General features: G+C 43.2%; 1 protein-coding gene and 3 non-coding genes across 6 annotated transcripts in view; 1 reads left to right on the top strand and 3 right to left on the bottom strand.

Moving 5' to 3' along the window:
• Positions 1-10,290, top strand: part of HPS3 (HPS3 biogenesis of lysosomal organelles complex 2 subunit 1) — a 75,514-nt gene extending 65,224 nt beyond the window's left edge. For all 3 annotated transcript variants that reach the window (XM_068280745.1, XM_068280747.1, XM_068280746.1), the window contains 3 exons: positions 1,360-1,566; positions 5,204-5,294; positions 6,470-10,290. In XM_068280745.1, coding sequence (XP_068136846.1) covers positions 1,360-1,566; positions 5,204-5,294; positions 6,470-6,597 — 426 coding nt within the window. In that variant the 3' untranslated portion in view covers positions 6,598-10,290. The remainder of the gene's footprint in view (positions 1-1,359; positions 1,567-5,203; positions 5,295-6,469) is intronic.
• A 12,924-nt stretch (positions 10,291-23,214) lies between these two features.
• On the bottom strand, positions 23,215-23,405 carry LOC137505543 (U2 spliceosomal RNA). Its single transcript, XR_011020152.1, has one exon. It is a non-coding gene; the product is annotated as a U2 spliceosomal RNA (small nuclear RNA).
• Positions 23,406-24,579: 1,174 nt separating this feature from the next.
• LOC137505576 (U2 spliceosomal RNA) lies at positions 24,580-24,770 on the bottom strand. The gene has a single exon (XR_011020184.1). It is a non-coding gene; the product is annotated as a U2 spliceosomal RNA (small nuclear RNA).
• A 1,182-nt stretch (positions 24,771-25,952) lies between these two features.
• Positions 25,953-26,143, bottom strand: LOC137505630 (U2 spliceosomal RNA). Its single transcript, XR_011020238.1, has one exon. It is a non-coding gene; the product is annotated as a U2 spliceosomal RNA (small nuclear RNA).
• Between the last annotated feature and the right edge of the window lie 1,584 nt (positions 26,144-27,727).

Genomic DNA, 27,727 nt, shown 5'->3' with positions numbered 1-27,727 from the left:
GTATATATCTTATCTAAAGTTTAGATAGTTTACACAGCAAATCTAGCTGCAAACAGCTTTAATAGAATATGATTGATTATTCCTGTGATACAATGACAGCAGCCATGTTGTTTGTAAACATTACACAGAGGCAGGCTTATCTGCATCTTGAGCAAAAAAACCTAATCCCTCCTCCTCCTTCCTCCACCTCTGAAATCTCTGGCTAGTAATACCTCCCCCTCCTCCTGCCCAGACTGAGCTCCCATGAGCCCTTGCTACTGTCTGAAAGTGCCTTGGCTCTTTGAAAACCTGTGGGCGTGGCTTGTTTAGTATATAGGGAATTAGAGTATTAAAACAAAAACAAAAAGATATTTGGCTTGAGGAATGCCCTATAAACAATAGGAAAGGAACACAGTTATGTAACGAGTAAAAGTTCATCTCGGATCCACTTTAAGAGAGGAAGTTAAGTAAACACTTTATTTATATCAGAATTCTACTTTAAAACCATACTAGGTATAAAGACATTATGAAAGAGAAGTCTGTAAATTCAGCCACAGATGAGATCTACAAATTGCAATGTAAACTGCTTAATTCAAGATTTTATCACGATGGAAGCAGCCATGTATTTTTGTGTTTGGGCTGGGTCCAAGGCAAGCGTCTTTCTTGATTCCATGTGAGAATAATACCAGTCATATAGGTTAACATAACCTCAGGGCTGTGGAGTCTGTACAAAAATAATCCGACGCTGACTCCTCAGTTTATTGAAAACACAGGCTCCCACTAAAAGCCCTGCATAACCTTAAAGTGAACCCGAGGTGAGAGGGATGTGAAGGCTTCCATATTCATTTCCTTATAAGCAATACCAGTTGCCTGGCTGTCTTGCTGATCCTCTGCCTCTAATCCTTTCAGCCATAGAACAAGCATGCAGCAGATCTGACCACAGTAACTGCATGCTTGTTTCTGGTGTAATTCAGACACTACTGCAGCCAAATAGATCAGCAGGGCTGCCAGGCAACTGGTATAGTTTAAAAGGAGATAAATATGGCAGCCTCCATATCACTCTCAGCTCGGGTTCACTTTAAAGCCCAAATGAAATCATAATTGTGCAAGGCAGATTTTAACCTGATTTTGGCTTTAGTTTGGATTGAAATAATATGATGGCATACTTGCCTGCCTCCAATACCTCCACAATATATAGTAAAACACAGATAAGGGGTAGTTTTTTTTTTTTTTTTTGCACTTGTAGGCTCATAGGCATATTATATGGTAGTTGTATTTTTTTCTTCTGGTGCAGAGGTAAAATGCATTAGCCCGATGGTGGTGATAAAAGTTGATAAAAATGAAAGTAATCATTGAGTTCTCTCTTCTGTTTCATTGCAGTCCCTTATTTGTGGACCATCTCTGGAAATAGCCTCATTCCTCCCATTTCTGGACTTCATTCCAGAAGATAATAATGCATACCTAAGCATTCACCTTATTTGTGCAACCCGCTTCTTGAACTATGAGAGCTCGATTGAGAGACTTCTGGATCGGTGCCCTGAAGCTGTTACATTGTATGCAAAGCATGAGATCAAAGGTGGAAGTCAGGTAACCTGAACAGGAATAACACAGCAAGAGCTTTGTGATTTAGTGCTTAAAGCGGATCCGAGATGAAAAATTAACTATAACAAGTAACTTGTCTATATATCTTATCTAAAGTTTAGATAGTTTACACAGCAAATCTAGCTGCAAACAGCTTTAATAGAATATGATTATTTCTTCCTGTGATACAATGACAGCAGCCATGTTGTTTGTAAACATTACACAGAAGCAGGCTTATCTGTATCTTGAGCCATCAGCCTAATCCCCCTCCTCCCCTCTACCTCTGAAATCTCGGGCTAGTAACACCTCCTCCTGCCTAGACTGAGCTCCCATGAGCCCTTGCTACTGCCAAGGCTCTCTGAAAACCTGTGGGCGTGGCTTTTTTAGTTTATAGGGATTTAGACTATTAAAACAAAAACAAAAAAGTATTTTGCTTGAGGAATGTCCTATAAACAATAGGAAAGGAACACAATTACCGTATGCAATGAGTAAACGTTCACCTCGGATCCACTTTAAAGGGAACCTGAACTGAGAGGGATATGGAGGCTGACCTATTTATTTCATTTTTAATAATTCTAGTGTCCTGGCTGTCCTGATGATCCTCTACCTCTAATACTTTTAGCCATAGAGACCCTGAACAAGCATGCAGATCAGGTGTTTCTGACTGAAGTCTGACTATTAGCCACATGCTTCTTTCAGATCTGAGATTCAGATACTACTGCAGCCAAAGAGATCAGCAGGACTGCCAGGCAGCTGGTATCATTTAAAGGAACTCCGAGCAGTGCAGAAACTATGGAAAGATGCATATCATTTTAAAGCTCTCTTTCTCCTCTTTCCAATGATATATAAACTGCCGCCATACGCCTCTTAGTTTTCGCTATTTCCGCGATTGAAATTGCCGCGGCCGCGATTTCTATCGCGAAAATAAAGAAAACTAAAAGGCGTAGAGCGACGATTTAGGTGTCGCCAGAAAGAGAGCTTTAAAATGATATCCATCTTTCCATAGTTACTTGTATTACACAGGACGACACTTTCCCCAGTGTCAGCAGCTCCATTCAGCAGAAAAAGTCGGCCTGTGTAATACAATGTAACTATGGAAAGATGGATATCGTTTTAAAGAGACTCTGTAACATGAAAAAGATCCCCTGGGGGGTACTCACCTCGGGTGGGGGAAGCCTCCAGATCCTAATGAGGCTTCCCACGCCGTCCTCTGTCCCACGGGGGTCTCGCTGCAGCCCTCCTTTTTTGAGGTTGCAGATCCTCTTTAAAGCTCTCTTTCTCCTCTTTCTGGCGACACCTAAATCGTTGCCCTACGCCTTTTAGTTGCCGCGGCAATTTCAATCGCGAAAATAGCAAACTAAAAGGCGTAGGGCGGCGGTTTATCTATCATTGGAAAGAGGAGAAATAGAACTTTAAAATGATATGCATCTTTTCATAGTTTCTGCACTGCTCGGAGTCCCTTTAAAAGGAAATAAATATGGCAGTCTTCATATCCCTCTCGCTTTAGGTTCCCTTTAAAGGTGACCTGTAGTGAGAGGTATATGGAGGCTGCCATATTTATTTCCTTTTAAGCAATACCAGTTGCCTGGCTATTCAGCTAATCCTCTGCCTCTAATACTTTCAGCCATAGGCCCTGAACAAGCATGCAGCAGATCAGGTGTTTCTGACAAATTTAGACAGATATGACAAGATTAGCTGCATGCTTGTTTCTGGTGTGATTCAGACACTTCTTTAGGCAAATAGACCATCAGGGCTGCCAGGCAACTGGTATTGCTTAAAAGGAAATAAATATGGCAGCCTCCATATCCCTCTCACTACAGTTCTCCTGTAAAGGGACACTAAACTTAGAACAAATAATCATTGGATTCATTTCTGCAGTCTTACAAATTAATGAAACGAGTGATAGCGGTTTGTTTCGTGCACCTATATGCAACTACCATGAGGATATGTGTGATTGGCTGTGGAATCTCTGAAAGAAGCCAATCAGCAGAAAGTTTCTCTTCAACTTGTCCCCCACAATGCACCTTGTGCCTCAGTCCCCTTTTTGTTTTTCGCAAATGGTCCCCGAAGACAAGCTGTTACATAGCAGTCCAGGCTTCACAATCCACACACAGCTCTGGTCTGCAATTTACTGGGGTTTCCTGAAATAATTGTCCCATCCATTCCAAGCATGTGTAAATGGTAGGAGAGGTCTTTTTCTTTTTTTGTGTGTGTGTGTACATTCTGTTCATGTTTTTACGCAGTCCAGCTACTCTTACAGCTTTCATGTTTTTGTTCATTGTTTCTTTTACTAGATGATTTTACCATATTCGTTGTCCGAGCACAAGGTTTTCATTATACAATTTATTGGCTGTCAATAGACTGAAAAAGAAAACCTTTTTAAATATTCTGTTTCTCTGGCTTTCATACTGAGTAATGAACAGAATCATGGAAGCCCAGCTAATATACATTTAGACACAAGGAGGAAGCAGAGATTATGTTGCTAATGTGCCAAATTATATTTTGAAATTTACTTAATCATCCCAACTGAGGCCAGAAATTTCTCTCCAATTTTAATGAAAACTCACACTGCGGGAAAACACATGCAATTCACTTAATTGTGTCCCCTGCCTTAGCCTGTCGTATGGTTTCATACATCCTGCATGTTTTCTCTATTTTTTTTTCTTACATTGACCAGTTCCAAAATTCTGCATCCAGTTAAAGGTGCATGTGTACTTCAATAGGCTTGTGAACTGTGCAGTTACATTAATAAATTCACGTCACAGTCAGAGTACAGCATGATCTCTGCATTGTTTTAGGGCAGGGGTAGGGAACCTATAGCTCGGGAGCCAGATGTGGCTCTTTTGATGGCTACATCTGGCTCTCATACAAATCAGTAGGGGTTGATTCACTAAGCTACACAGCTCAAGCAGCACAGCTTAGTGTGGCAACACAAGTAACCTTTTCAAAGTAGGCACGCAACTGCTGTAACATGCACTAATAACTTACACGCAACTACTCTGCCCCCCCCCCCCCCCACAAGTGAACGGATGCTCCAATAGTCTCACTCTGGACCCTGTCAGGTCCAGTGACTTTGTAGGATGAGATCCCTGCACTTTGATTGGCCCAATAGGCTGCCTGTCACTTGACAGGCAGCCTATTAGGCCAAAGTGTGGGGATCTCATTCTTCAAAGTGAATCAACCCAAGTCAGCTAGCTAATTGTACAAGCTGTTAGTCGGTATTTCTCCTGTTTGGCTCTCAGGGAAATTGCTGATGTTGCTGAAACACAAGAGAAGCTGAAGACCTGTCTGACGCTGCCACTGCCTGGTGGATCAACTGTATCACCATGGCAACAGGGACATGAGCTCTACTGTCCCAGTTTGAAACATATTTTATGGCTCACACAAAATTACATTTTAAAATATGTGGTGTTTATGGCTCTCTCAGTCAAAAAGGTTCCTGACCCCTGTTTTAGGGCTTCCTGAAACTCACACAGCCTATATAAAAACAACATGTTATTGTGCAGAGAAAGCAGGCTTACACAGTAGTGTAGTGTATACAAATGAAGAACATGGGTGTGTGCAAAAGGGACAACAACAAAGCAATAGATGGAAGTGTGAAATATGAGGCACATTAATTGTTAACGTTATTGTTTTTTTATAGGCTGTCTGGTGGAACAAGCTACTGCCTGAATTGTGCAGCCGAATTAGGAAGAGCGAGTACACTGATGAAATACTTGTTTCATCTTTAAAGGGTAAGTGACAGGACCAGTCTTATCATTATAAGCTTAGTTCCATCCAAAACCTTTCTTTTTATTGTGTATAGAGTGGATAAGGATTGATGTTGTCATTGCTGTCAGTGCCCTATCAGGGATGTTTTCTCCATTTCCATGTTTGGATATGAATGTAAAACATTTTGGATAGTGGAGTATATACAGATGGGCAAAACTGGTGAAATCCAGTTTCAGTCCTGGCTTTCAGGACCGCTATCATTCCATTTCCACTCTTGACTTTTCTGGCTGAAATGCATTGACATCTATGGCACCAGGTTTCCGGCTTTATTGCAAACACCTCAAGCATCCTATTGTCACCAAATTTGCTATGTATACTAGGGCCACTGTCGTTTTTGACACCAGTGATTTCATCCGGTTCATAATGGAATGTGCCTGGGCGGAAGGGGGGGGGGGGGGGGGGTTGAGTCTTATTACTACGGGGTGATGCTCCTTTGGTCCCCGATTCATGGGATGTGTAATTTTCTCCAATTTTCTCTGGGTGTTTAAGTTTGGTGGCACAGGGTTGAATGGCTAGATTTAAGGTTTTCATATGTGGCATCTCTGTATCGACATACAATATGGACCATAAATTGCTTGTGTAAATCATAATCCTACTTTTATTGTGTTTTCCATATTTAAAGAGGAACTCCAGTGAAAATAATGTAATAAAAAAAGTGCTTCATTTTTTACCATAATTATGTATAAATGATTTAGTCAGTGTTTGCTCATTGTAAAATCTTTCCTCTCCCAGATTAACATTCTGACATGTATTACATGGTGACATTGTTACTGTGGGCAGGTTATTTAGCTGTTTCTAGCTGCTCTGTCTGTTACAGACAGCTAATAACAGCTATTTCCTGTCTCTGAACATTGTTACATTGTGGCAGTTTGCCAGCAGTACCGCGGTATTCAGAGCCTCTTGTGGGAGGGGTTTCAGCACAAAATCAGTCACACAGCGCCCCCTGATGGTCTGTTTGTGAAAATCATTGTCTTTCTCATGTAAAATGGGGTATCAGCTACTGATTGGGAAAAAGTTCAATTCTTGGTTGGAGTTTCTCTTTAAATACCCTGTATATTGTTTGATCTGTTGGACTGTTAAAGTTAACTCTTATCTGATGCAATATTTTTTTATGTGTACTATACTGATCTTCTTTTAGACACTTTGGAGATGGTCTCCATGGAGCTGGACCTTCAGGACTTTCTCAATGTGCTGCCAGATGATGGAATTGCAGCATTCTTCTTGCCTTACCTGTTAAACCAAAGTGAAAGAAAGCTGATGCACTGATGTTACCCTTTGCCTACAAGGGTCTAGGCAGTTTCACTTTAAACTGCAGCCAATGACGTGGACTTCTCTACAAACGGGCCATAGTAGGCCTACCTCCATGGACACTAGCATCTGCTGGACTTTGTGAACAGCTATGATGGTAACACCTGCTATATGACATCCAGTGGAGACAGGCAGATGGGAGCAGGCGACTGGGATGGGGGATGGGCAAGTATGCCCTTTACTTTTTTTTTTAAGCAATCCTGGCTTTCTTTTCACTGGTCAGCATTGCCCCAGCCTGCTCATCCACTGCAGGGTGTTTGCAGTAGGAATGGATTTAAGTGCATCATCCTATCCTTTTTGAATTATTTCTACACTGTGCGGTGTAGGAGCGTGCTCGGCATCTCTCTGGATGTTGCACACACCTATCAGCTCTGTGGCTAAACGCGGCAGCCAGTCACAACGAATTGGAGCAGGAGGGGGTGTGTCCAGGATGAACGGACACTCACATACAGCGGACGGTTTGGAAACTGTTATTATAGATACTTCAAGTATTTCAATATACAGTATAACAGACATACCTGCCATGCTTTGCTCTCAGATGATACTGAGATGAGTGATTACACCAAATGCCGTAAGGGCAGAACTATAATCTCTGTAGGCATTTAGGCCCCTCCTCTTAAAAATGAGCAATGCAGGTAAAGTGTGAATGGATACAGTTTTTATTCCAACTTTGTGCACACTTATGAGACACACTGAGGAGAATTATGGGTATCCTTCACTCTAAGCTGTATATTGTTTGAATGGTTTGTAGCAAGTTTGCTAAAACTGGTATAGTAGCTGGAGATTGAATGTGAAAGATATTTAATGGGATTAAGTTACAGTATTGCTCATATCGCAATACTATGTTGCGTAGATGGTTACTCCGAACCTTAGTAAATGCTCCACTGTGGAGCACTGAGAAGCAGTGCCTTTGAGAGTAAGGTCTGGGGCCCACCTGCAGCATTTTGGCTCTCTCTTTCACTTGAATGAGAATCGTGCCAAAATTGCCGCTTACAAATTTGCCATGATTTTCATTCAAGTGAGAATGCTGTGCAAACGCTGCAAGTGGGACCCAGGCCTTAGGGCATAATTAGTCTTCATAGGCATATTAGGATATGTAATTATCATGTAGTCAGAGTATCCCAACTGCTTTATAATGATTTATATGTTGTTTAGGAGAATGGGATGTATAGTGATTTATTCAGGGGGTTTCTTGGTTGTTGTTGTTGTTTTTTTTTTTTTTTTTTTTTTTTCTTGTATACTAGTTAAAGAGACACTGAAGCGAAAAAAAAAAATGATATTATGATTTGTATGTGTAGCACAGCTAAGAAATAAAACATTAAGATCAGATACATCAGTCTAATTGTTTCCAGTACAGGAAGAGTTAAGAAACTCCAGTTGTTATCTCTATGCAAACAAGCCATTAAGCTCTCCGACTAAGTTAGTCGTGGAGAGGGCTGTTATCTGACTTTTACTATCTCAACTGTTCCTGGACTATTTACTTTTCCTCAGCTAGAGGAGAGGTCATTACTTCACAGACTGCTCTGAAAGACTCAAGACAAGACAAATAACATTTATATCGCGCTTTTCTCCTGGCGGACTCAAAGCGCCAGAGCAGCAGCCACTAGGGCGCGCTCTATAGGCAGTAGCAGTGTTAGGGAGACTTGCCAAAGGTCTCCTACTGAATGGTTGCTGGCTTACTGAACAGGCAGAGCTGGGGTTCGAACCCTGGTCTCCTGCATCAGAGGCAGAGCCCTTAACCATTACACCATCCAGCCACGCATTTTGAATGCTGAGTGTTGTGTAATGTGCACATATTATAGAATGATGCAATGTTAGAAAAAACACTATATACCTGAAAATAAAAGTATGAGAATATTTTCTTTGCTGCTAATCTTCTAGTAATTATTCATAGTGCACAACCAATTCACTATATCATATATTTTTTTTCGCTTCAGTGTCTCTTTAAAAAACCCCAGACTTAAGCACACTTTAATATTTTTCCCCTTTGAACATGAGAGGACATGGTGGTACTACGTGCCATCTTGAACCTTTCAATTGAAGTCCAGTATAAATGTTTGGTAAGTCTTTGGTAGGAAGACCTAATGTGATGGAAAGGACAAAACTGGAGCTCTCACTGAAGTATTGGTGTCCTCCATGTCCCCTCCATTGTGCCACTGTCATGCTAGTTAAAGTCTTTGATCTGATGGGGTTGTGCTGTGGCGCATGTGCTTTCCTGCCTGCGCGCCTCCAGATCAGAGACTTTAGGGTGACAGCAGCACACCGGAGAAGATCAGGAGGGTACTGAGGGACCTTAAAGACTAGAGGGCGCTCAGGTATTGATGAGGGCTTTCTTTTACGTTTTAGGAGGGTTTTTTGCCTACTTGTAAGTTGTAAGTATGCTTCTAGTGTAAGCCCAGGTTATAGAGGCTAGTGAAGGATTATGCATATTTAATGCATACATTAGGGGCAATAAACATTCATATGTTACGTATCTTGTATGTAAACAACCAGCTGCTGTACTCACTGATAGACGCTGGCGTATTGATACACCGTCAGTCAGCAATGTAGTCCTCCAAATCACTTCAAAAAGTAGTAAAAATAAAATTAAAAATGTTGTTAATTTTATACCGCCTAACACACATGCACCATAAAAATCTGGAATAGATCGCCATTGGCACTGAAAACAATTAAACCTCATAGACAAGCATAAATAGATACTATATACTCTGGGTACCATAGTACATTATCCACAGGATAATGAGGTTTTGTATGAAGAGATATGAGACCAAGTATACCTGGCTTAAAAGAAGGAATTCAGTGCCATTTTAAAGTTGCTCAATAAGTAAATCCAGAGTTTCTGTAGGACTTATTTAAAAACAGTGCAAGTTCAGTAAATGCAAAATAGAAGATAATATATTGTCGGCATGTTTAACTACTTATGGTAAAATTCCAGGAGGATCTAAGTCCCATGTCCAGCCCAGGCAGTTAAGACTTTGAAATGCCCTGGCTCCATAGGAGGCAGTACACTAGTATTTATGTGATGTAACAGGATTTGAGCCAATGGCCTACTTGGTTTAGCAAGCATCACCTATCTTCATTAGGGTGGGCTCACGTTCCTAAATATCCCTTCTTTGTGACTGGCCTGTGTTAGATATAAATGTGAATACTCTATAAGATACACACTTACATGCCCAGATGTGTTTCTATCAAATAATTGTCTATAGGGTGTATCTTACAGAGTGTACCACTTTAAATCTTACACGGGCTGATGACAAAGACGAGAGATTTGGAAAGGAAAGCTGAGCCTTATAAATTGCACCACTTCCTGGAATTGCACCTTACCCATATAAATAGTTACACATGCAGACAATGTTTGATTCTCTGACTGGATTTTTCATTTACTAAAGGCTGTTTCCAGTGCAGTTTACCGTTAAAATGGCACTGAGCTCTTTTATTTTAAAGCGGACCTGAAGAAAAGAGTTTTACTTACCTGGGGCTTCTGCCAGCCCCCTGCAAGCTCCCGCGCCATCCTGCAACAATGCTCTTGTCCCCCACTGCGGCTCACTTTCTCTTTCGCCGACGTAGAAGTCGACGTCCACTGCGCCTGCGCGGCCCCGAGTGCACATGTCCTCGTTTGCGCTCGCGTCGCTGGGAGTGTCCTGCGCAGACACGGCATGAGAAAATCTCTACTGCGCCTGTGCAGGAAGCTCCTAGCAACGGAAGTGCAAACGAGGATGCGCGCAGCCAGGGCCGCGCATGCGCAGTGGACGGCAACTGGTGAAATTGAGGCACGGCGGGGGACCGTAGAATCGTTCCAGTTATGCGTGGCCACAGGAAGGCTGCACAGGGCTAGCAGAAGCCCTAGGGAAGTGAAACTTTTTTTCAAGGTATCTTGGGGTCCACTTTAAGTCCTGGTTCAGGCTTGTGGGTTTGTTTGTTTGTTTGTTTTTTAGGCATATAGTGTGCAATATCTCATAATTGTGCATTGCACATAGACCTTGGCTGTCAGATGCACAAACTCCTCCCTCTATCCCATCATTACCCATTTAAGATAGTGAGGAAGTAGCTGGGGGGCGGGGTCTCCAGTCAGTCTTTCTGACCAGAGAGCTAACCATGACCACCTCCTCCATGTGCTTTACATGAAGCCGGGTTCACACTGTAAATGCAGCGTATGTGTTCTCTGCATGGTAAGCGCATCTGCACACTGGCCGCTGCATTTGTGCGCCCACCCATCAGTCATTACTTCTACCACTTTTCGTCGTCTTTTATTTAAAGTGAGTCTGAAGCAAAAAACAAGAAAAAAAAAAAAAAATATATATATATATATATATATATATATATATATATATATATATATATATATATATATATATATATATATATATATATATATATATATATATATATATATATATATATATATATATATATATATATATATATATATATATATATATATATATATATATATATATATATATATATATATATATATATATATATATATATATATATATATATATATATATATACATATATATACCTAAGGAGAGGGAAGGCTCTCTGGACCCTATAGAGCCTTCCTGTTCCACTCCTCCTCCTGTCGTTCCTGTGCTGGCTCCACCGTTAGCAGTCTCTGCTGCGGCGGGCCAAAGACAGGCCTCTCCGTACTGCACATGCGCGAGTTTGCAATAGAGTGTGCTCAAGCATTTGCAGTACAGAGTAACCCGTGTTCAAGAGAACTTGGGCTCCCAAAGACTTCTGAAGCTTCCTTCTGCAGCGGCAGAGAGCAATTGTAACGGAGACTGCTAATGGGGGAGCCAGCGGGGGAATGAGGGGACAAGGAGTGGAACAGGGAGGCTCTATAGAGCCCAGAGCCTTTCCCCTCCTTAGGTAAGTATCTGTTTTGGCTTTGTTTGCTTCACACTTCATGATTTGTAATGTCTATGAAGAGTCTATAGCAGATTTGTATGGTGTATATGTGTATCAGGTGGGTGAGGGCATAAAGGAATGAAATTTAACCATCAGCATTATGTTATTTTTTATATACCTGCATCCCCCAAAAATGTTCTTTATTTTAATGTATAAAGCAGCAACCTGTTGCACAGTACTGTGAGTTATATAATGTGTAAAAAAAAAAAAAAAAAGTTAAAAATATTTTTTATTTAACCCAATGTTTGATGTCCATTTAAAGACAAATCACTATGCGTGCCCTTTTAATAAACAGCATGTAGTATATAGGATTGTGATGTCTGTGTGTGACCCATGCAAGTCTTGTTAAAGTTGCCTTATGGAATATGAAGCCTGAGATCACTACGCAATAAACTATACAACAACCCAAACTGTGCAAGACTCTTTTACATAACTCCGGGGAAACCGAAAACTGGAAGCTAGTTTAGGATGGCGCATAAGTAGGTGAAAGAAATTGCTTTATATACCCATGAATAGTCACCTTGTGAGTTTGTAGTAAAAGAGTGCAGGTGTTGAAGGGAAACTAAAGTGAGGTGTATATGGAGGCTGACATATTAATTTCCTTTTAAACAATGCAGATTTCCTGGCTGTCCTGCTGATGCTCTGCCTCTAATACTCTCAGCTATAGACCCTGAACAAGCATGCAGAGGATCAGATGCTTTTGACTCTAGTCTGACTGGATTAGCTGCATGCTTGTTTCAGGTGTGTGATTCAGACACTACTGCAGCCAGAGGTCAGCGGGACTGCCTGGCAACTTAACAGGTAGTAAATATTGCAGCCTCCATATCCTTCTCACTTCAGTTCCATTTTAAATGGCCTTCTTTGCAGTCCATACCTGTTGCCCATTAATCACGTGGCATTTCATGACACACTGTTGAAACTACGGAAACTGTTTTCTTCAGTTCACAAGTGTTGCTACTCGGGGGGTAAACCTGTCGATCTCCCAACATTTTTTTTAATGTGTTGCTGGCAGCAAATTTAAAAAAAGAGCCCGCTGTTGAATTATAGGGTGCTGGAAGAAGCCCTAAAAAATAATTTTCTTCAATTCATCTCAGGCACACTTTAAAGAGGAGCTGTTAGGTATAAGGTCTCAGAGAAAATAAACACATATATCAGTAGCTAAAGATTGGCTGTACTTACATTACATCTGCATTTCACTGTCCACGTTTGTACTTCACAGAATTTGTATATAGTATATGCAGAGATTGATGCTCCTGACAGCTCATGGCAGGCTCCATGTTTGTCTGTCTCCTATGAAGTCAAATGTGTCGTCATGTCCTGCCTGCTTCCTGATCACAGAAAAGCTCGTACTGAATAACACTAGTTTGCAGTGAATATTAATGAGCCATGTGGCTAGGAACAATAGCGGACTCCTGCAGTGTACTCTGCCCTGAGATTTATCTGTGCTGTGGCTGGACTGAGTTAGAAGCTGCTGAAACTTGATCCTGTCTTCTCCTTAGCAGCCGAGGGGAGGGCCCCAGAATGCTTTGCAGTATGGTATGCGGCTTGCGTCCTCTTGGGTCTAACAGCTTTGCTGATAAGCACACATCAAATGTAAGAGAGATTTTTATCTTCACTATTGCCTTTTTGGCTTCCGTCTAAACTGTTTAACACAGGAGAATAGAGGTTTAAATTAGCTTCTGCAGCCTGACAGTTACTCTTTAAGGGTTCATCCACACTATAAGCGCTTTTCTGAGTGCTTGTGATTGATTACCGCTTTCTTAGCACTTTTTAAAAATCGCTCCCATTCACTTTCATTAAAATCTCGTCAAAATTGACATGATCAACAGTTTGTATGCAATTTTTACTGCAATTTTACTGAAAGTGAATGGTATCGATTTTTAACTACCTGCCGGCCACCCCACGCCAATCGGCGTGGCTGCGGCGGCAGCCCCAGGACCGCCTAACGACCAATGTGCGTCAGGTCCTGGGGCCGGCTACTGCAGGAGATTGCGCGCACATCTCCTGCTTGAGGGGCGGAGCTCCGCCCTGCCGCTCGGAAGACTGTTAGACGGCGAAACCACTTTTAACTAAATACAGCGCTGCGATCCACGGCAGCGCTGTACTGGGGACAACCGTGTCACACGGCTGTCCCCCTGGGGCACTAGAGAGCGATTGGCTCTCATAGGTAGAAGCCTATGACAGCCGATCGCCAGAATTGGCCAGCTGGGGGGAGGGAGGGGTTTGTTTAAAAAAAATAATTATATAAATGTTAAAAAATAATACAAAAAATATTTATTAAAAAAACAAACTAGGGGGCGATCAGACCCCACCAACAGAGAGCTCGGTTGGTGGGGAGAAAAAGGGGGGGGGGATCACTAGTGTGCTGTGTTGTGCGGCCCTGCAGCTTGGCCTTAAAGCTGCAGTGACCAATTACACAAAAAACAGCCGCTTCAGCCTACTTTAAGTGGTGCCATGGGTTTGACTATCAAGTAGCAGATCCCTGGATATTGGTGGAGGGGGTCAGCAAGTGATGAAGGATGCTGCTGGGTTAAGTGATAGGGCACCCAGGATTCACCTGAGGTTAGTGTAGGATGTTTTACTGTTGGCATGACACAGGACTGATGGTAGCGCTCACCTTTTCTTCTCCTGACAAGCCTTTTTCCAGATGCCCCAAAAAATCAAAAAGGGGCTTCATCAGCGAACATGACTTTTCCCCAGTCCTCAGCAGTCCATTTCACCATACTTTCTGCAGAAGATCAATCTGTCCCTGATGTTTTTTTGGGAGAGAAGTGGCTTCTTTGCTGCCCTTCTTGACACCAGGCCATCTTCCAAAAGTCTTCGCCTCACTGTGTATGCAGATGCGCTCACACCTGCCTGCTGCCATTCCTGAGCAACCTCTGCACTGGTTGCACTCTGATCCCGCACCTGAATCCTCTTTAGGAGATGATCCTGGTGCTTGCTGGACTTTCTTGGACGCTTTGAAGCCTTCTTAACAAGAATTCAACCTCTTTCCTTGAAGCTCTTGATGATCCTATAAATTGTTGATTTAGGTGCAATCTTAGTAGCCACAATATCCTTGCCTGTGAAGCCATTTTTATGCAACGCAATGATGGCTGCATGCGTTTCTTTGCTAGTCACCATGGTTACCAATGGAAGATCAATGATTTCAAGCATCACCCTGCTTTTAACATGTCAAGTCTGCCATTCTAACCCAATCAGCCTGACATGATGATCTCCAGCCTTGTGCTCGTCAACATTCTCAACTGAGTTAACAAGATGATTACTGAAATGATCTCAGCAGGTCCTTTAATGACAGCAATGAAATGCAGTGGAAAGGTTTTTGGGGATTCAATTAATTTCCATGGCAAAGAAGGACTATGCAATTCATCTGAGCACTCTTCATAACATTCTGGAGTATATGCAAATTGCTATTATAAAAACGTAAGCACCAACTTTTCTCATTTCCAATATTTTTGACAGTCTCAAAACTTTTGGCCAGGTCTATACAGTAAATAATGTATAACTGAAAGTTCAGAGAGTACCAACATACTTTCTACTGTGTGATCCCTGCCTAAGAGGGTGTTTGTTTTACTTGGACGATATGGCTGTTTAATAATGTTTTCCTTAAAGTGAACCTAAAGGCAAACAAAAAAATGAGATGAACTCACCTGGGGCTTCCCTCAGCCCCCTGCAGCCAATCGGTCCTCTCGCAGTTCCGCTCCGATGCCTCTGCACCCGCCGGCGAACACTTCCGGTTTGGCCGTCACCGGCCGACAGGCATGGGAACGCGAGTGATTGTTCGCGTTCCCAGCCTGTATATCGCCCCCTATGCTGCTATTGCGGCCTCCTGGCTCACTTTAAAGGAATCATCAAACAATTTCTGCTACCCCCGATCTACTTACCCGGGGCTTCCTCCTGCCCCTTGCAGCTGACATGTCCCACGCTGCAGCTCTCCTCTCAGTCCCCGGCCTGGGGCCCCTCGAAGTCGTCCTGTACTGCGCCTGTGCGAGCGCCGCTGTCAATCAAAACCACGTCTGGACTGTACTGTGCAGGCGCAGTAGTTCTGCGCCTGTGCGGTACAGTCCAGACAACATAGACTTGATTGACAGCAGCACTTGCGCAGGTGCAGTAGTGGACGGCCTGGCGAGACACTCAGGGACCCCAGGCCGGCGGCCTAGAGCGGAGCTGCGGCGTGGGACAAGGGGTTGAAGGGAAAAGCTGCAGGACAAGCTGTGGCGTCAGCTGCAAGGGGCTGGAGGAAGCCTCAAGTAAGTAGATCTGGCTGCAGCACAGATTACTTGATTCCTTTAAATGAGAACGAGAGTGATATGAGTGATATCGAGGTTGCCAAAAATATTTATTTTCAAACAATGCAAATTGCCTGGCTACCCCCTGATCCTGTGTTTTTAATATTTAGATGGACCCTGAAAAAGCATGCAGATCAGATGCTCTGACTCACGTCTGACTGGATTAGCCACATACTAGTTTCAGGGTTGTGACTCAAGCTCTTTGACTGTGAGAGGTGATCAGAAACGTATATACAGTGGCCCAAATAGACTAATTTAAATTTCTTGGGTCCATAATCTCCAACAACCTAAAATAGGACAACAATACTGTCACCATCATCAAGAAAGCGCAACAGAGGACGTTCCACCTATGGCAGCTGAAAAAGTTTGGCCTACCACAAAAATGAATGGTGCAGTTATATTCTGCGATCATTGAATCCATCGTGACATTATCTATGACTGTCTGATTCAGCTCATGCTCCATACAAGAGAAAAGGGGAGACCTCAACGCATCATCCGATCAGCAGAAAGAATAATTCTCTGTAGCTTTTACGGTACCTTCCCTGCAAAGTGAGAGAGTGACCAAGATTGCCTCTGACCCCTCTCAGGCTGCTCACTCCATGTTCCAACTTATGCTTTCAGAAGAAAGATAACAGTCAGTTGCAACAAAAATGTCCAAGCAGTGGCTTCCTTCCTTCAGGCGGTAGCCATGCTTAATGCAGAACCACGCTAGAACTGTTGGACTGGAAAGCATTACAGCATAGAACTGAAAGTGAACACTTATCACCCTGTTTGCTACCACTTTAAAGTGGACCCAAACTAAAAATACAAGATTTCAGAAATAAAATCTATTTTCTAAATTATAATAATAATTAGCAGCCTTTTTTCAGCTGCATGATGACAAATATTAAATATTTTACATTTATTGGAGAAACACCTCCCTTCCTTTCATATTGCCGGGACAGAATCCGGCAAACTGGTGGAGTAGATGGTGTCCAGCAAAGGAGGAATTGCTAATGGCTGCCACCTGTATAACCCTAGTTATGCAAAGAGGAGGGTGAAAAGCATGTACTGAAATGATCATAGGCTTCAAGGAGTGTTTATTTATCTTTGTATGTGTCAGAGTGGTGCAACTAAATATTTTTAATTAAAAAAAATGTTTGGTTTGGGTCCGCTTTAACTTCTATACTGTCCTTCCTTGACTTGCAATTCGCTACACTGAGTGTCCTTAGATTGTTTTTGTCTTTGTCTGTTTAGCTACTGCCAAGTCAATTTCCTAGTAAGTGCAAACTTATTTGGGCTAAATAAAATTGATTCTGATTCTGACTCAGACGCTAGTACAGCCAGAAGATCAACAGCACAGCCAGGCAACTAGTATTGCTTAACCACTTGAGGACCGCAGTGTTAACCCCCCCACCACCACCCCTAGTGACCAGGCCATTTTTAGTTAAATAGGCCACGCTGCAGGGCCGTACAACTCAGCACACAAGTGATCCCCCCCCCCCCCCCCCCCTTTCTCCCTACCAACAGAACTCTCTATATTATTTTTTAATAAAATCCTGCTTTTTTCTTATTAGCTTTATTACCCTCCCCCTGCCAGCCAATCAGCGCGATTGGCTGTGATAGGCTTCCGCCTATCACAGCGGATCGCTTCCCTGTGTCCCAGGGGGACAGCCATGTCACACGACTGTCCCCAGTACAGTGCTGCTGCAGATCGCAGCGCTGTACAAAACAATTAGACGGCAAGTAGTTAAAGAGGATCTGTAACTATAAAAAAATTCCCCTGGGGTACTCACCTCGGGAGAAGGAAGCCTCTGGATCCTAATGAGGCTTCCCCGTCCTCCTGTGTCCCATGGTGGTCTTTCGCTGCCCCTCTGAACAGCGGGATGTAAATATTTACCACCCCGGCTCCAGCGCAGACATAGTAGCGGCTCTACGCGCTGAAATAGGCGGAAATAGCAGATCACAGTTGGGTCCGCTCTACTGCGCAGGCGTAAGTTTAAATTATAAAATAGTGCCAATAAAGATCAATTTATTGCATACCTATTCTTCACCTTTATAATTCTTTCATTACGGTTATTAAAACATCCTTACTTCGCAGCCTCAATTTTTCTACTTTTCCCCTCGCTATCTTTCTTGCGGGATTTATAAATAACATTTAAAGAACCAAGGTGATGTGACATGATGAGATAGACGTGTGTATGTACAGTGCCAAGCACAAAAATAATTAGGCTGTGTTCCTTTTTTTCTTTTTCTGCCTGAAAGAGTTAAACATCAGGTATGTAAGTAACCGTTTCTGTCTGGGTCGGGACTGGGTCAGACTATAGCATAACCCTCACTGATAAGTAATTGCAGCCATAAAACACTTTCCTGTCAGTAAATTGCTTCTGAGAGCAGGAAAGAGATAAAAAGGGTCAATAATTCATAGATTTGAGCTCTGGCTTACTTCAATAAAGGCGTCATTGAGCAGAGACAATGAAACAGTATAAACGTAAAAACTAAATTTAAATACAAAATAAAACTGGAATATCTTATAATGTTTTAATTTGTCATCGTATACAATTTGGGTCCAAAAGTAATTGCTGCGCACGTATATTGTTCACGTGAATGCCGTTATTTTTCAACAAACGATAGACAATAAATTACAACTTTATTCATACATCGATTGACATGTAATGTAATTGAAATCAATCAGCAGACGGAAAGCTGCGCTAAATATAGAATTTATGACTACCTTCAATAAAGCGCAATATTCACTTCAACTTATACCACATTGGTGTGCTTTCTGTAGTTTTGGATTGATAATTAGCGGAAATAACATGTCCAATATCCTAATATATAATATATATAATATACGCTACATTGCATGTTTTTACAAAAACTGTAAGGAAACAATACATTTCAATTTTATTCATACTCCGCAGTTCACTTTACAAGCGTTTGATACACAGCTAAATATCAAAATGTATGAATACCTTCTATAGAGCACAATATTTCATTCCACAAATTCCACTTTGGTGTGCATTTTGTCCTGTTGGATTGTTAATTAGCGCCTATAACATGTATCTTATATGTGCTATACGCCACTTGACTCAATAGCTCATTAACGACAACTCAATACCCAGAAGCTGCGCTGAATTTATATAGCGGCTATAATTCATCATGGCTCTCTGCAGTTCCCCCGCTAACTGCGCCAAAGCATTCATTGTCCTTCTGCCGATAATGAACTATGACGATAACTGCGCCCATTTCAATTTGTGGCGCTTACAAGTGTACGCCTACAAACATGGTAGTTATGACACCCAAGAAACATAACAAGGAGGTTTTTTCTCTGTGTTATTTTATTGAATTCTCTTTAGCTGTAGCATCACCAATTGTAAAGATTGTTCAGATACTTGTGACATCAGAGAGAGTCATTCTGTCTTCTTCTGTGTACTGTGTAAAGGATGATCTGTAGCTTTCTTATTATTATTTTTCTTCTCCTGTAATAGGAAAGGAAATCAAGAGATCACTTCAGTACCGGGTCTTTTTAAATACTTTGTTTTCTGTAATAATGTGCATTAAGTATTCCTACATACCTGATGCTTCCTCCAGCCCCCATTAGGTCGTTTGCCTCCTCCTGGGCCACCTTGATCCTCCGTTGTCTGTCCTGGTAAACCTGTCAGTCGCGGCCAGTTGGCGCATAATGTGCCTACGCTGGCATAGTGCTCCTGTTGTTGGGAGCGCAATGGGGGCATGGTCGCCAGGCCACGCAGTACGCAGCAACGGACAGATGTACCTGGGTCACCAGAGCAGTATCGAGGCGGCCTGGGAGGACGGCAAGGGAGCAAACGGCCTGAAGGATATTCTTTGAATATCAGATACCTTCTTTTTTTCATGGCTGAACTTGTTAAGCCATAAGAGCTTTTCAGCTGTGATTTCACACAGTTAAATGGCAGCATTAGTAACACCACGCATGTAATTGTTAGACACACTGTGGCGTTACATGGTGTAAAAAAAAAAAAAAAAAAAAAAAAAATCCGCCCATGCTCAGATGTGGAATTGGTCAGTGATTGACCAATCAAAATTGAAGGTGTGTACCAGGCTTAAAACTATAGGATCTAAAAGATCAGTCTGGAAACATGATTGTGGAATTTCCAATTCCAAAATTCATACAATTTGTATGCTTGCTAGACTTAGGGTACGTACAGACATACGATAACGATCGTTCGTTCTGAACGATGAACGATGTTAAAGGAGATATCGGCCGATGATCGTTTGAAGAAAGGCCACTTTGAACATCGTTCGTGTACGAACGATCTTGGAACGAGCGTTGTGTGCGCAACATGATGTATAAACTGATTTCAAACACAAGTGTCAAAAAGAACTGTTTGAGCATGTGCAAAGCTTTGAGAACGAACGATCAACGACCGATCGTTGTACAGACATTACTTTTTGAACGATGGTCGTTGGAAAAGATCTGGCAGAATGGATCGTTCTTTACCAACGACATATCTCATTGGTCGGTCGTTTTAATGATCGTTCGTGCACTTTTTACGAACGATCGTCGGGCAATGCCGTTGGTAACGATCGTTTTAAACGACTATAGTCGCATGTCTGTACGCACCCTTAGACTAAAGCCTGGTACACACTTTCAATTATTATTGGCCAATCACTGACCAATTTTACCACCTCCACGTAGTATGAGGAACAACAGATATTGAATGCGATGAATATATTGTAGGTAAACCCTCGTAGTACATGGAGGTGGTGAAATTTGTCAGTGATTGGCCAATCATAATTGATATTGTGTGCCAGGCTTAAAGCTACTTAAAGGATAACTGTAGTGAGAGGGATATGGAAGCTGCCATATTTATTTCCTTTTAAGCAATACCAGTTGCCTGGCAGCCCTGATGGTCTATTTGCCTAAAGAAGTGTCTGAATCACACCAGAAACGAGCATGCAGCTAATCTTGTCATATCTGTCTAAATTTGTCAGAAACACCTGATCTGCTGCATGCTTGTTCAGGGCCTATGGCTGAAATTATTAGAGGCAGAGGATTAGCTGAATAGCCAGGCAACTGGTATTGCTTAACCACTTGAGGACCTAGGGCTTTCTACCCCTTAAGGACCGGCCACTTTTTTTCCATTCAGACCACTGCAGCTTTCACGGTTTATTGCTCGCTCATACAACCTACCACCTAAATGAATTTTTGCTCCTTTTCTTGTCACTAATAAAGCTTTCTTTTGGTGCTATTTGATTGCTCCTGCGATTTCTACTTTTTATTATATTCATCAAAAAAGACATGAATTTTGGCAAAAAAATGATTTTTTTAACTTTGTGCTGACATTTTTCAAATAAAGTAAAATTTCTGTATACATGCAGCGCGAAAAATGTGGACAAACATGTTTTTGATTAAAAAAAAACCATTCAGTGTATATTTATTGGTTTGGGTAAAAGTTATAGCGTTTACAAACTATGGTGCAAAAAGTGAATTTTCCCATTTTCAAGCATCTATGACTTTTCTGACCCCCTGTCATGTTTCATGAGGGGCTAGAATTCCAGGATAGTATAAATACCCCCCAAATGACCCCATTTTGGAAAGAAGACATCCCAAAGTATTCACTGAGAGGCATAGTGAGTTCATAGAAGATATTATTTTTTGTCACAAGTAAGCGGAAAATGACACTTGGTGACAAAAAAAAAAAAAAAAGTTTCCATTTCTTCTAACTTGCGACAAAAAAAATGAAATCTGCCACGGACTCACCATGCCCCTCTCTGAATACCTTGAAGGGTCTACTTTCCAAAATGGGGTCATTTGTGGGGTGTGTTTACTGTCCTGACATTTTGGGGGGTGCTAAATTGTAAGCACCCCTGTAAAGCCTAAAGGTGCTCATTGGACTTTGGACCCCTTAGCACAGTTAGGCTGCAAAAAAGTGCCACACATGTGGTATTGCCGTACTCAGGAGAAGTAGTATTTCTATAAACGATATTTCCATTTAACGTTTATACCACGCGCCCTTTCTTCCCGACGCCCTTTTCGCACGTACGCCTTCCCTACAATTAGTTAGTTAGTCAGCTGGGTATTTGAGTAGTTTTGATCTGTTTTTTGACACTAGTTAGAGGCGTACGTACGAAAAGGGCGCGTGGTATAAACGTTAAATGGAAATATCGTTTATAGAAATATTGTGTAGAATTTCGTTTAGAAATAGTGTTTTAAGAATTTATAAATCACTAAATAATGTGTATGAGATCCGCAATTCTTAAAACGTTAATCTTCCCTGTTTGTAAAGTGAAACTTATATTTACGTTTATTAAAAACCCTCCCTGTACCTATCCCTAACCCCTAGACCCCCTGTTGGTGCCTAAACCTAAGACCCCCCTGTTGGTGCCTAAACCTAAGACCCCCCTGTTGGTGCCTAAACCTAAGACCCCCCAGTTGGTGCCTAAACCTAAGACCCCCCAGTTGGTGCCTAAACCTAAGACCCCCGTGTTGGTGCCTAAACCTAAGACCCCCCTGTTGGTGCCTAAACCTAAGACCCCCCTGGTGGTGCCTAAACCTAAGACCCCCTATGGATAATAATGTTTTACAGACATTAAGAAATAAAAAATGTAAATAAAAAAATGTAAATAATTTTTTTGGGTGGATAATAATGTTTTAGAAATGTTTTAGAAATAGTGATTTAGTATCTTCATAAACGTTATTCGTCACGGGCTCATTTTGTAAAGTTAAATCATCACAAACATAGTTATAAATCCTTAAAAATCTCCGGGCGCCGTTTGTTAAAACGTTAATAATCTCCGGCGCCTTTTTTTCCCTGTTCGGCGCCTATTAAACGATATTTATAATGGAAGTGAATGGGGCGCCCTTTTTGTCCACTTGTCTCATGCGCCCAAATCTACTGCTTCCCTCTGGGGGAAGGATGCAGCTGCTTTTCTTGCAGAGGATAACGTGCAAACGTGAAGGAAAGTGATCCGTTCATGTTTTTTTTTACCTGCAGCAACTGCGCCGCGCAAGTACAATACAGACTAATCAAAATTAAAAATGATTTTTTTTTCTTTGGTTGTGGGTTTTTTTTGTGTGTTTTTCTGACTTCTTTTCCTGTCTGTTCTCAGGTTCTGATAACCAATGCGAAATACAGAGTCCATGAATAAATGACACAGATGCACAAAAATAGGCACACACAGATTTGAAACAATGTTTTTATTGTGGATTTCACAATGTATCCTGCACCCAACAGTAGCAGCACAGACATAGACCGCACAGCAGGGTGGACAATACACAACACTTGCTACTGGCAAATTCACTTTGCAGAGGGACACTTAATTTCTCCACTACACTTCCCTACACTTAGTTAGTTAGTCAGCTGGGTATTTGAGTAGTTTTGATCTGTTTTTTGACACTAGTTAGAGAGAGTAGTGCACCGGTCCTGGAGGTACTGCAATACCAGGTCGATGCGCGGAGTGGACAGAGCAAGCTCTTCTTCCATCTCCCTGTTCCAAAAATCCATTTAATATATGGTCCCCAGATAGGGGACGTATCAGATATTAAACTGATAAGAACAGATACTACACTTGATCTTAGCCAAAAGGCCGAGAAGCGATAACCCTAATTACCTTCTAAATGCAGCAGCGGTGAAAAGCGCACAACCCAGCACTGCCCCGCACAGCCGGCTAACCCCGGCCAGCAACCAGCTGCCAGGGGGGGGGCCCCCTTCCCACTGCCTGTGCAGGCCTGCCGGGCCCCCGGGATGGGCGCACCTGTGCTAAACGCAGACGCACGGGCCAGGCTCAGCTGCCGCCTGATCACTTTAGCATGGCCCCGCCCAGCGCCGGAACAGCCATCACCCCTCCGCTGCCGTGCCTCCACGTCGAAGAGAAAAGTAAAGTAGGCTTCCGGCTCCCTGCATTCTGGCAACACGCTAGGAGAGAGTGTGGAGGGCAGAGGAAGAAGTCAAGTCTCTAGCCTGGCTGGCTGTTTGACAACACTTTCTTTCGTTCATCCTCCTTCCTCTTCATATCTCTCTGTCTGTGTGGACGTGCGCGGTGTGCCACAAGAGGGAGACACAGGCCGGGGAGTGGAGAGCCTAAACAGGAGTTGCCTTCCTAGCCTGCTGCACACTCTCACAGCCTGGCACTGAAGCAGGCACCTGAGCAGGTGGTGCTGAGTCATGCAGGAAGCCAACCGATGATGTCACAATGCTCTGAGCCCAGGCAGCTGCTAAGTAAAGGGGCTGCAGCCAGGGCTCTGCCTGCCAGTCCGCTGGAAGCTCTCTGGGGGAAGGATGCAGCTGCTTTTCTTGCAGAGGACAACGTGCAAACGTGAAGGAAAGTGATCCGTTCATGGTTTTTTTGACCTGCAGCAACTGCGCCGCGCAAGTACAATACAGACTAATCAAAATTAAAAATGATTTTTTTTTTCTTTGGTTGTGGGGTTTTTTTTTGTGTGTTTTTCTGACTTCTTTTCCTGTCTGTTCTCAGGTTCTGATAACCAATGCGAAATACAGAGTCCATGAATAAATGACACAGATGCACAAAAATAGGCACACACAGATTTGAAACAATGTTTTTATTGTGGATTTCACAATGTATCCTGCACCCAACAGTAGCAGCACAGACATAGACCGCACAGCAGGGTGGACAATACACAACACTTGCTACTGGCAAATTCACTTTGCAGAGGGACACTTAATTTCTCCACTACACTTCCCTACACTTAGTTGGTTAGTCAGCTGGGTATTTGAGTCGTTTTGATCTGTTTTTTGACACTAGTTAGAGAGAGTAGTGCACCGGTCCTGGAGGTACTGCAATACCAGGTCGATACGCGGAGTGGACAGAGCAAGCTCTTCTTCCATCTCCCTGTTCCAAAAATCCATTTAATATATGGTCCCCAGATAGGGGACGTATCAGATATTAAACTGATAAGAACAGATACTACACTTGATCTTAGCCAAAAGGCCGAGAAGCGATAACCCTAATTACCTTCTAAATGCAGCAGCGGCGAACAGCGCACAACCCAGCACTGCCCCGCACAGCCGGCTAACCCCGGCCAGCTACCAGCTGCCAGGGGAGGGGGGCCCTTCCCACTGCCTGTGCAGGCCTGCCGGGCCCCCGGGATGGGCGCACCTGTGCTAAACGCAGACGCACGGGCCAGGCTCAGCTGCCGCCTGATTACATTAGCATGGCCCCGCCCAGCGCCGGAACAGCCATCACCCCTCCGCTGCCGTGCCTCCACGTCGAAGAGAAAAGTAAAGTAGGCTTCCGGCTCCCTGCATTCTGGCAACACGCTAGGAGAGAGTGTGGAGGGCAGAGGAAGAAGTCAAGTCTCTAGCCTGGCTGGCTGTTTGAGAACACAGTGCATCTTTCTTTCGTTCATCCTCCTTCCTCTTCATATCTCTCTGTCTGTGTGGACGTGCGCGGTGTGCCACAAGAGGGAGACACAGGCCGGGGAGTGGAGAGCCTAAACAGGAGTTGCCTTCCTAGCCTGCTGCACACTCTCACAGCCTGGCACTGAAGCAGGCATCTGAGCAGGTGGTGCTGAGTCATGCAGGAAGCCAACCGATGATGTCACAATGCTCTGAGCCCAGGCAGCTGCTAAGTAAAGGGGCTGCAGCCAGGGCTCTGCCTGCCAGTCCGCTGGAAGCTCTCTGGGGGAAGGATGCAGCTGCTTTTCTTGCAGAGGACAACGTGCAAACGTGAAGGAAAGTGATTCGTTCATGGTTTTTTTTTTACCTGCAGCAACTGCGCCGCGCAAGTACAATACAGACTAATCAAAATTAAAAATGATTTTTTTTTCTTTGGTTGTGGGTTTTTTTGTGTGTGTTTTTCTGACTTCTTTTCCTGTCTGTTCTCAGGTTCTGATAACCAATGTGAAATACAGAGTCCATGAATAAATGACACAGATGCACAAAAATAGGCACACACAGATTTGAAACAATGTTTTTATTGTGGATTTCACAATGTATCCTGCACCCAACAGTAGCAGCACAGACATAGACCGCACAGCAGGGTGGACAATACACAACACTTGCTACTGGCAAATTCACTTTGCAGAGGGACACTTAATTTCTCCACTACACTTCCCTACACTTAGTTAGTTAGTCAGCTGGGTATTTAAGTCGTTTTGATCTGTTTTTTGACACTAGTTAGAGAGAGTAGTGCACCGGTCCTGGAGGTACTGCAATACCAGGTCGATGCGCGGAGTGGACAGAGCAAGCTCTTCTTCCATCTCCCTGTTCCAAAAATCCATTTAATATATGGTCCCCAGATAGGGGACGTATCAGATATTAAACTGATAAGAACAAATACTACACTTGATCTTAGCCAAAAGGCCGAGAAGCGATAACCCTAATTACCTTCTCGTTTCAAGGGTGTTTATTGTATGTAAGAAACAAGTTCACAAGATAGCGTACAAACATTCTTAATATATCCCCCATAGGGGAGTTCTTAACAAATAGCAATAATGGGTAAATATAAGAGTGGAACATTCTGATATAATTAAGAACTTAATTTCTTACCTCCTATGACATCTAGAGTTATCTAATAAATGAAAACAATAATCCCAAATAATTTTATATTTTTTTAAACCGAAAGGAAAAGGGGGAGAAAAGATGAGGAGAGAGATTAGGTAGGAAGGGTGGGTAGGGGGAGGAGGTGATACAAGAAAGGACCCATGAGTGGGGGTACCACAGCATGCCAATGGGTACCTTTCAGGGGTTAGAAAAAGGGGAGGGGGAGAAGGAAAGAGAGAAAGAAAAAAAAAAAGAAAGAGTGGATGTCTACAGCGATGGAGTAAAACTCCTACAGAGCTGCAGACATCTGTAGTGCTACCTTCTAAATGCAGCAGCGGCGAACAGCGCACAACCCAGCACTGCCCCGCACAGCCGACTAACCCCGGCCAGCTACCAGCTGCCAGGGCCCCCTTCCCACTGCCTGTGCAGGCCTGCCGGGCCCCCGGGATGGGCGCACCTGTGCTAAACGCAGACGCACGGGCCAGGCTCAGCTGCCGCCTGATTACATTAGCATGGCCCCGCCCAGCGCCGGAACAGCCATCACCCCTCCGCTGCCGTGCCTCCACGTCGAAGAGAAAAGCAAAGTAGGCTTCCGGCTCCCTGCATTCTGGCAACACGCTAGGAGAGAGTGTGGAGGGCAGAGGAAGAAGTCAAGTCTCTAGCCTGGCTGGCTGTTTGAGAACACAGTGCATCTTTCTTTCGTTCATCCTCCTTCCTCTTCATATCTCTCTGTCTGTGTGGACGTGCGCGGTGTGCCACAAGAGGGAGACACAGGCCGGGGAGTGGAGAGCCTAAACAGGAGTTGCCTTCCTAGCCTGCTGCACACTCTCACAGCCTGGCACTGAAGCAGGCACCTGAGCAGGTGGTGCTGAGTCATGCAGGAAGCCAACCGATGATGTCACAATGCTCTGAGCCCAGGCAGCTGCTAAGTAAAGGGGCTGCAGCCAGGGCTCTGCCTGCCAGTCCGCTGGAAGCTCTCTGGGGGAAGGATGCAGCTGCTTTTCTTGCAGAGGACAACGTGCAAACGTGAAGGAAAGTGATCCGTTCATGGTTTTTTTGACCTGCAGCAACTGCGCCGCGCAAGTACAATACAGACTAATCAAAATTAAAAATGATTTTTTTTTCTTTGGTTGTGGGGTTTTTTTGTGTGTGTTTTTCTGACTTCTTTTCCTGTCTGTTCTCAGGTTCTGATAACCAATGCGAAATACAGAGTCCATGAATAAATGACACAGATGCACAAAAATAGGCACACACAGATTTGAAACAATGTTTTTATTGTGGATTTCACAATGTATCCTGCACCCAACAGTAGCAGCACAGACATAGACCGCACAGCAGGGTGGACAATACACAACACTTGCTACTGGCAAATTCACTTTGCAGAGGGACACTTAATTTCTCCACTACACTTCCCTA

This window comes from Hyperolius riggenbachi, chromosome 4, assembly GCF_040937935.1.
Source record: "Hyperolius riggenbachi isolate aHypRig1 chromosome 4, aHypRig1.pri, whole genome shotgun sequence".
Classification (NCBI taxonomy): Eukaryota; Metazoa; Chordata; class Amphibia; order Anura; family Hyperoliidae; genus Hyperolius; species Hyperolius riggenbachi.
Note: the sequence above shows the minus strand (reverse complement) of the source record. Positions and strands in the feature narration are given on the sequence as shown.